The sequence below is a fragment of the Cynoglossus semilaevis genome, chromosome 9 (assembly GCF_000523025.1).
Source record: "Cynoglossus semilaevis isolate Cse_v1.0 chromosome 9, Cse_v1.0, whole genome shotgun sequence".
Lineage (NCBI taxonomy): Eukaryota > Metazoa > Chordata > Actinopteri > Pleuronectiformes > Cynoglossidae > Cynoglossus > Cynoglossus semilaevis.
This window is the reverse complement of record NC_024315.1, coordinates 11,033,660-11,043,449: the sequence shown is the minus strand read 5'-3', so window position 1 is coordinate 11,043,449 and position 9,790 is coordinate 11,033,660. Positions and strand designations below refer to the sequence as shown.

Sequence of the window (9,790 nt, the reverse complement as noted above, 5' to 3'; positions counted from 1 at the left end):
GCTGAAATTGTCTCTGCTCTCGACTACCTGCATTCAGCTAAAATTGTCTACCGTGACCTGAAGGTGAGGAGACTGTTCTCAGTTTCTTTTAACAGCCAATACGTTGTAAGTCACCTGGTCACTGTACTGTGTGTATGGTCTAAGCTGGTACATTGTTTTGTCTGCTGTGTCCTCAGCTGGAGAACCTGATGTTGGACAAAGATGGACACATCAAGATCACAGACTTTGGTCTGTGTAAAGAGGGCATCACTGACACAGCCACTATGAAGACTTTCTGTGGAACTCCAGAGTACCTGGCTCCTGAGGTCACTCATCTACACAACCAGCACAGACACACACATGCACACGCAGAAAGACAAGAAATACACAGTTAACGTGACAAGATCTTAAAGGTAGTTAAACCTCATGGTCCCGGTGTGTTCAGGTCCTGGAGGACAATGACTACGGACGGGCAGTGGACTGGTGGGGTCTGGGCGTGGTGACGTACGAGATGATGTGCGGCCGACTGCCCTTCTACAACCAGGACCACGAGAAGCTGTTTGAGCTCATCCTCATGGAGGAGATCAAGTTTCCTCGGACTCTGAGTGCTGATGCAAAGTCCCTGCTGTCAGGGCTGCTCATCAAAGACCCCAACAAACGGTATACACACACACACACACACACACAAACCAAAAAATCTACACCACACTCCTTTGCTCTACTTCCACTGAGGCTCACAGAGGGTTTTTTGTCCCCACTGTGGATGGACAGATTGGGAGGTGGACCAGATGATGCCAAGGAGATCATGAGACACAGTTTCTTCAGCACTGTGGACTGGCAGGACGTCTACGACAAGAAGGTAAAAACAACTGTCAGGTTGGCGTCCGTAGTGATTTTCTCAATAAGGTTTGGTCTGTGGGCTAAAACCTGTTGTCGTCCCTGTGGACTTTGGTGTGTGAGCTACAATCATAGATTTTCTCTATGGACTTTAGTAAAAGATAGTGAGTCACTTCAAGGGAGGATCCATAAAGTTTGAATGTCTAAATTGATTGGTCTTCCTGTTTGTTACAGCTGGCCCCGCCCTTTCAGCCGCAGGTGTCATCAGAGACAGACACGCGCTACTTTGACGAGGAGTTTACAGCACAGACCATCACCATCACCCCGCCTGAAAAATGTACGACAACTGCGCTGAAGATTCTGACTTTACTCTTAGATTAAAGCTGGAGATCTGAAATATTTCTTTAAATGCTCAGATATAAATCAAGAATTTCTCAAGATTTTCTCTCAAAGTGTTTTAAAGTTTCAGAACTTTTTAACATTTTCAGAACTTTAAGATTAGAATAGAATTTTATGATTAAAGTTAGAGTTTCGTTGACTAATCCAGTAATAATTGGCTATAAAATAACATTTGCATTACACTGTATTAAAAAGCCTAAATGTTTAATTAAAATGTCATCTCAAGGGTAAACGTAAACCATAAAGATTGCCTCAATAATGATTTAAAGTTAGCCAAATAAATTCAAATATTGGCAAAACAATGTCAGCTGAAGGTTTAGCCCAAAAAAATGATCTCACAGGAGGCTAATTGTTTTGTTTTGTGTTTGTGTGTCTGCGTGCAGTCGATGAAGATGGGATGGATGCAGCAGACAACGAACGACGGCCTCATTTCCCACAGTTCTCGTACTCGGCCAGTGGACGGGAGTGAGGTTGGCTCCGCCCTAAGGGAAACACGTAGCCATTTTAGAAAAACCAAGACAAAGGCAGCAGTCTCCCCTCCTTCTCTGCAGCGTCTCTGCAGATGAGGAAAGTGTTTGACGTCGGGACTTTAAAGAGGTTTTTGCACAGTGGGCCGGATCGGGCCAGACTCCGCTCCACACTAAAAAACACGTCTCCTTCATTCTCCATGCTGAAGGCAACGTTTGGGTTATTTATTTTCCTCTAGACAGTATTACCTTGTTTGTTTTTGTTTGTTTGTTGTTTTCCTTTTGTGTCCTTTGACTTTTTGCACCTGGTTAAAAAAAGGTGGGTTTTTTTGTTTTTTTTCTGGGAACAAAAACCAAAAATGTTGCCTTACATGTGCAGATGTTTTCTCTCACAGCGACAGGGTCTTTGTTGGTCCTTTTAATTTTTTTGTGTGCGTGTCGGGGGGGACAAATAGGTGGGAGGGGTTTCACATGTCCTACAGTTGGTCTAGCCCACTATTGGGCCGCACAACCTTTTTCACTTGGCCAACATTGAGCGGGATTTGTGGGCTGAACTGTGACTACATTCTGAGTCCTTATTCTGGCCCAGATTCTGATGACAAAACATGGGCCATTTCCAGGGTTTGGAAACCACTAGTTTCTGGGCCATAATATGGACAACAACAGTGGGCCAGAAGTGGTGCCAGAAAACTACCAGGTTTGACTTATGTGATCGCGATATATACTGGATATCAGATGTGGGTTTCTGAACAGCACTCTGGGTCACGTTTGGGTGTCAGAAACCTGACGGCATTGATTGAAGTTAGTGACGATCAGGCCATTCTTAGAACCACCTCCAGATCAACTCTAGTGGCTCTGCTTCAAGAGAGAAGAGGGTCCACTCTGTGGCCCACATATAGATAGCTGCTATGGGCCAAATCTGAAGCTGAGAGACTGTCATGTTCGGTTTAAGTTTCTGGACCACATTTTTAGTATCAGGAATTGCCTATATATGGTTGCCAGAAGTCATCCAACATTGGTTGAAGTTTATTGCCCACATTTTCAATATCAGCCCTGTGCCACATCTGTGGGTCAGTAAAATGCTGCTTTGTTTGGGGTTTATAGTTCATGAGGCTCTTCTTCATACCAGACACGGGCCACTAAGGGCCCTCACTATGATGACCAAGGGAAAGTAGATCATGTGGTCCATGAAGAGGCCAGGCCAACTCTGCTATGTGGGTGGGGTTGTGAGAAATGATGCACGTCTCGTGGTTCAACAACAACAACAACAACAAAAAATACTACTGGCTTAAAAACAGAGAAAATAAAACAGACAAGTGAGTGTCGCTCATTTCATCATCACGAGTATTCTTTTCTCACTTTGTATTTTTAAGATTTTTTTTTTGTTAATGGTTTATTCAAAACAAAAGGAAAAAAAGACAAAACCATGTCTGAAGTCACTGAGAAGAAGCCCGTTTTGCTGAGCAGGGTAGTTAACACTTAGCTAACGGTTTATGCTCCAAATAAAACTATCGACTAAATTGCTTCACTAACTCTGCCTTTGCTCAGCTAAATGTGTTTTAGCTCAGCTAACTGGGGTTAGGCTCAGCTAAACTGTTTTTTCCATTGAGCTCACCTTGTGAACTCGGCTAACTGCATTAATATTCATTTAAACACCTTTCCACTCAGCTTAATCTGTTTATGCATATCTAAATGTGTTTAGACTTAGCCAACTGTGGTTGTGCATAGATTTTTGCACTCAGCTAATCTTACAAACACTCTGCAAACTGCAGTAATGCTCTGCTTAATGCAATTATGCTGAGCTAAGCTTTGAGCTTTACCCCTAGGCTAACTGCTAACTGTGTGGCTCGACTACCAACAATAAAGTTTGATCCCTGCAGTCTGCTGTGTACAAGTTAGTTTGGTTTAAATTTAGCTAAACATGTTGGAACATAGCCAATTACTTTTAAGAAAACACAGTTAACTGAGTTCAGCCAACCTTCAGATAAACAAGATCAGCCAATGAAGTTTAAACGTGCTTACTAATGGTGAGTTACTAACTTTTCAGTTCAAGTTAACAGCATCAACGTGGTTGTTGGGTATGGTAAAAGTTGGCTCAACCTCAGTAATGTTAAAGGGGCGGGGCTTCAATTTGAGTTACAGTAGTTGTTGGGCTTCCTCTTAACTTCCTCTTTCACATGTGAGGTGTCACTAGAAGGTCAAAGGTCAGAGCCGAAAATTAAACTACTGAAAAGATGTTATTTATTAATTTTCTTTCAATTTTTTTTGTTTAACTGTATTCTTTTTTACAAATGATTATTTTCTCTGTTTAAAGCCCACGTTTGGTTTGTCAACAAGATGATAGAGGGGTTTTTTTTTTCTTTTTAAAACACTTTTCGATTCTCGTTTCTCTTGTTCTCTTGTTCCATTACATTTTCATTTTTGAGAATTATGACAATATTTGTGTTATTGAAATAGATTTTTTTAAATTTCCATTTCATTTTTTAGATTTTTTGTTTTTAGGCTTTTTATTATTTATTTTAGGGGAGCATATGTTGCTGATTTTTATTATATTTTTAATTTGTTTACATGTTTAACTACTCCTTTGGAACATTATGTTTTCTTTCAGTTGATTCCATTCTGATCTTAAATTAAATTTATTTTTTGTTTTGTGTGTTTTTCAAATTGATTTATTTTAATTACTTTTTATTGTGTTACTTCAACATGTTTATTCATTTCCATTCCATTTTTATTTGCCTACAAGTATGAGGGTATTAGTAAAATTATTTGATTATTTCTTTTTTTTTTTTTTTTAGATTTTAACAAAAACTGACAAGAGTCAAGGTCCACCTTCTTTTCAATAAAGAAGCGTACCCATCCATTATGACATGGCTAAAAGGCTACAACCCTCTGGTTGAAGATGATAACCAAACAAAAAGTTTGTTTCACTTTTTTAAAAACAAGGAACAAAATGTTGGTCTGAGACTTTTAATCCCATTTATTTAATTTATGGGTGGCAGTGCAGATTTCCTTACGTTTTAGTACGATAGTTGCTTTGTCAGTGTTTGATGAGTCTGTGACGGACCATGGAAACCAGACCATAAATTACATGGAGACAAGAGGAGCACATCCTTAAGACCGTGGAACTGATGAGGAACAGACCATTAGGAGCATGGGATATGTGTCATCTGAAGACTTACAGACAAAGAAACTCATCTTTTTGTGAGTCTGTCTTGTCCAGGGACAGGAAGTGTTGTGGGTGTGGTTTATTTTTATTTTGAATGAACAAGGTTACACTGGTTTATTTTCAATGAAATACAACATCTGTAAATGTTTTGGAAGAACAAAGTCTGCAGATTAGGATTTTAATAAAAGGGAACAGTGACAACCTGAGGATGTGTTAAAGGCACAGCTTCCCACTTTTTCACTTGAATTTATTCTGATAAAATCAAAAGTTGTTTCAGTAGACTGAACCCGATGGACCATATGTGGTAATATGTCTTTGAATGTAATCTTATTGTGAATAGCTTTTTATCTTTATACGTGACATTTACAGATTTAAACTCAGACTAAAGTCCATAGAGGAAATCAGATATTTTATCTCACGGACCAAAATCCATAGAAAAAATCATGAATATTAGCTCACAGACCAAAGTCCTTAAAGGATATCAGTGATTTTAGTACACTGACCAAAGTCTGTAGAGTTATTTTGTTCACAGACCAAAACCCATAGACAAAAGAAGTCATTTTAGCTCACAGACGAACAAAGACAAACAAAGTGCTGTTTGGTCTAAAAAATATTGAATGTGCCATCACGATTACTCAGAAGTATTTTAGCCAGCAAAGTTGCAAAAATCAATTTAAACTTGGTGATGGAGGCATGTTTGAGGTGTTTGTGGTGATGAATGAGTGTTCACATACAACGAAACATTTTTTGTGCCTGTTAAAGTCAAAACTATTGTACATTTGGCCAAATACACCTCTTATAAGGTATATGTGTACAGGCATGTCGTGTTCCAGAAAATAGTGGAATAACTGAAGTTTCCTAAAAACTACAATATGGCGGCGCAAAGCTGACGGTCTGCAGGAAGTTGAAGGTCTGCAGGAAGTTGAAGGGGCAGGACTTGAGCTGTAGCCCCGCCACCTCAGGTAGTTGCTCGATGAGCATGATGGTCGTGTAACCCGTGGAGTCTGCTGTTGTGGCCCCAACTGTTGGTCGTGTGATGGTGCAGAGACGACGCAGCAGCGGAGGAATTTCAAACACAGGTAACAGAGACAAAGAGACGAAGTTTCCGCTGATGAGGCCCGACATTCCCAGTGCCGTCACCAACAAATGCACACACAGCTTTTGAACATATTACCGGCTAACAACATTAGCATTAGCTCCGGCTAACAACATTATCATTACCATCGAATCCCTGTCGCGCTGCGTTTGTTCTGCGTGAGAGAGTTTGTGTAGCTGCATTCCCTGTCAACTCTGAATTTAAAAGTAAAACTTAAGTTTTACCTCGTAACCACTGCACTGAGGCCAGACGTGCCTTAAGCTAAGTGGCTAGCATCTGTCAGCTGTCAGTGCCGACATGGATATTTCCTTTATTATCAATGTCGCCATAAAACACTGCCTATAAGAACTGGACAGAATGTCACGCAGATGTGAGATTATAAATATGACGCTGTCTAATCGACGACTGGACTGTCCAGTGAGAGACTGTCTGTGCTACTGGGACGTTGATCAAAAAGTGACATTCAGTTACACTACCAAATTCCGTGCACACACTCACTCATACCCATAGTATGAGTGAGTGTGTGCACTTGAATGAGTGACTGGTGTGACGTGTGTTGTTTTTGTATATGTTGAAATAGAAACCAAAATCAAATAGGTGAAATGCTGACAAGCAAAAACATTTAATATTATGCTATCTTCTGTGTTCCTCCGTGACCTATTTGTTATAGGGTGAAGTGGAGAGACTTGATCAAAAGGATCTTGGCAGTAGTGGTGTATTAAAGAAAAGAAAAGAGATCTAAAAGGAGAAGATCCTGTGTATTGGCTGAGCTACTGGGCATCACTTCTGGAGATGCATGACAGGGACTAGGTCTGGTACCACCAGAGAAGTCAACTTTTGACAGAGCAGTGTGGGTGAAAGGTTACTGTACAGCTAATCATTTGTCACTGTCTGAGAACCCATCTAGTTCATTTTGTAGCTTTTAACCTGTTCTACATGTTCTGTTCCTCTTTTTGTCTCAGTTGAAATAAATGTCAGCAGCCAGACTGACATGCATTGTTTATGGGAATGTAATTTTGTCGTCTATTGTCTCTAAAAGTGTATGATTCAAGGTGTTTGTGTTTTAAGAAGAAAAAGAAATTGTTAATTATATAAAATTGCAATACGTAAAAATGCAATTATCGAGAATCGTCATGCAATCGAAACGTGACCAAAGCATATTGCCGACCCCTACCTGGTAGTGTCCATGGTTCCTGTTAGCAGTCATGACAGAATATCTCTGTGTTCAGGAGATGTTTGTCTCTTCATGATGGCTCTATTCATTGGTTCTGTGCGTATTTTATGTATGTGTTCTTCCAGGTAGCCTCCTCGGAGGCGTGTCCCAATGCTATGGCCTCTAGCCACAGCTCCTCCCCAGTGCCTCATCTCCACGGTAGAGGCCAAGGTGGGACTTGTCACAAAGACCATGTTCCCTCCCCGCCTCGCCACAGGAACGTCCGTTCTCTGCCAGACGTATGTCCCAAGGAGCCCACAGGTGAAAAATAAATGTGCTGGTTAGTTTTCTTCTACTGAAACAGCACTGGCACTAAACAGTGTCAGAAATACAATAACAGTTGGCAATAAGCATCCAAAAACATCCATAAAATCAGCCAAAGTATGCAGCTGTGCCTGTGTTTCTTAGCTTTTTGGAAGTGTTGTCACAACTTCAAAATCCAAACAGCTAAGGGCCTGCTGTGCAACAGCTATAGGGTTGGAAGATATATCCATATGTTAGCAAATGTAGCCAAATGCTTAAGTTTTGAATTATAGTGGAAGTTAGCTCAGAAACAACTAAGTTAAATCGAGACAACAACAAAAACAAGCAAATAAGTAGATAATGATTCAAGTAAGTAAATTATTGAAACTCTGGCAGGGTGAAGAAGGTAGAGCGTTTTGATTTTAACTGGAGGATCTTGTAACGTTGGCCTGTTGCTCCCAAAGGTGAGGGGCGTCTGTGTGATGGCCCTTCCGTGGTGGCTGAACACGACAGGTGGACGGTGTATAACTCAAAGGTCAATCTTCCTGCCGCGCTTAATGACCCGCGGCTCTCCAAGCGGGAGTCGGACTTCTTCACTAAAACATGGGGGCTGGACTTCGCTGAGACGGAGGTCATGCCGTCCTTCTTCCTGCCCAACATCACACAGGAACATTTCACAGCGTACCTGCAGGAAACTGCTCAGGTAACAGCCACAGTATCCTCCTGATGTTTAGGCAGTCCTTTTAGAGTGCTGTAGAAGAGGGATCTTTGCAAATATATATATATATATATATTTTTTTATGTATATACACATTTATTTATTTATTTTACATTTGTATTACACTGGGCCTAGAGCTATGTATAAATATTACCATGTTATTCTACATTTACTGCTAGGATATTTAGATAGCACTCAGCTTCATATAGTCATGGGTTTATTTCAAAAAATAATTTTACCAATTTCCCCGCGACCCGGTAACGGATAAGCGGACGAGTATGAATTGATAGATAGATGGAATTTAACCAATTGTTAACCAAATATATTTCTACTTGGAGACAGCTTGTTGAATGATATTTTTTTTAAAGGACTACAATGTGAGAAGACAAAAATAAATATCTAAATGTAATGAATATTTTACCTTCACCACGGCATCGGTTCTAGTACATGTTCAGGTCAGGTTCACCTGACGGTGGTGGGGGTGGTGATGATGGTGATGAAGACATGATGATGAGGTCACATGTCCTGGAGATGGATAGCATTGTGTGGTTGTGTGAGGAATCCTGTCTGAGCTGTTCCTCCACTTTTCAGTCTTTTATCAAATGCACACAGGCTTTGATGGCACTGCTCTGCTGCTGCTCCTCCATCCATCCTAGCACTACCAACCCCAGCAGCCATTGGACACATATAGAGACTATTAAAGATAATAGTAAATACAGTCCAGATAATATAATTTTGTCAGTAAACAATTAACTTCAATCCCAATCTGGAGAACTGGGAAAAACCCAGAAGTTTTTTTTTTCAGATGGATACCATCTTTTCTTTTTTTGCTTTATTTGATTGTTGGTTTGATTGTTTAACTAGCTTGAAGACATTTTTCAGGTTCCTGTTGTATCCAAGCTTCTAGTCACCTTCAGTTCTTTTCTTTCTGACATGAAAGTCGTACCAGTCTATTTTTAGATTCAAGCTCCACCTGCGGCAGGAATTCTTTTAAAAACTGTTTCCTCCTTCAGGATTCAATCTCTCATTTACTCAGAGGCACAAGAAAATACATTCCTTTGGTGTAGCTGTAGCACCACCTTCAGTAGGTGGATTTCGAGCGAGTTACAGATTCAATTTTCTGCTGCGTCCTGACTCCATTCATCTGTTCTGTTTTTAAATTTCAGAGAGAAAAAATCCATGAACGCTGCAAAGCTATCTGTCCCAACAAAGAGGACTTGGATGCCATCTCCAGCATCACCACTAATCACGGTACCACATGATTATAAATATAAATCACACACACTCGGTGTCCAAAAAAGTGGTTCCACATAAGTCAGAACAACGTAGACTAAAAATGTAAACGTGTAATGTAATGTAAATGTAAACAAGTTCAGAATTGTTGATAAAAGCTATCCCAAGGATAGTGAGTTATGTTGAAACAAAATCATTACTAACTCGCAAGACTTAATTTAAGTAATCAAAGTAACTCTGGTTAATTGTTACTTCTGACTTTGCTTCCTGATAGAAAAATCCAGAGCTGAGCTGGATCAAGTCCCAAAGGTCAGAAGTTCACTCAGTTTGTCCTCTGTATCCATCTATCTATCTATCTATCTATCTATCTATCTATCTATCTATCTATCTATCTATCTATCTATCTATCTATCTATCTATCTATCTAGCTATCTATCTA

The 9,790-nt window shown here is 40.1% G+C and overlaps 2 protein-coding genes across 3 annotated transcripts in view; both read left to right on the top strand.

Moving 5' to 3' along the window:
* The window catches only part of akt3b (v-akt murine thymoma viral oncogene homolog 3b), a 12,023-nt gene extending 7,878 nt beyond the window's left edge, over positions 1-4,145 (top strand). The window contains 6 exon segments of the mRNA XM_008317214.3: positions 1-63; positions 177-305; positions 425-639; positions 751-838; positions 1,051-1,153; positions 1,599-4,145. The exon segment at positions 1-63 is cut by the window's left edge and continues 48 nt beyond it. Coding sequence (XP_008315436.1) covers positions 1-63; positions 177-305; positions 425-639; positions 751-838; positions 1,051-1,153; positions 1,599-1,684 — 684 coding nt within the window. The 3' untranslated portion in view covers positions 1,685-4,145.
* Positions 4,146-5,759: 1,614 nt separating this feature from the next.
* The window catches only part of vps54 (VPS54 subunit of GARP complex), a 13,172-nt gene continuing 9,141 nt past the window's right edge, over positions 5,760-9,790 (top strand). The window contains exons 1-6 of one of the 2 annotated variants that reach the window (XM_017035579.2): positions 5,760-5,927; positions 6,615-6,794; positions 7,244-7,418; positions 7,865-8,103; positions 9,285-9,369; positions 9,626-9,660. In XM_017035579.2, coding sequence (XP_016891068.1) covers positions 7,274-7,418; positions 7,865-8,103; positions 9,285-9,369; positions 9,626-9,660 — 504 coding nt within the window. In that variant the 5' untranslated portion in view covers positions 5,760-5,927; positions 6,615-6,794; positions 7,244-7,273. The remainder of the gene's footprint in view (positions 5,928-6,614; positions 6,795-7,243; positions 7,419-7,864; positions 8,104-9,284; positions 9,370-9,625; positions 9,661-9,790) is intronic. The other variant, XM_008317215.3, reaches the window with a different exon arrangement.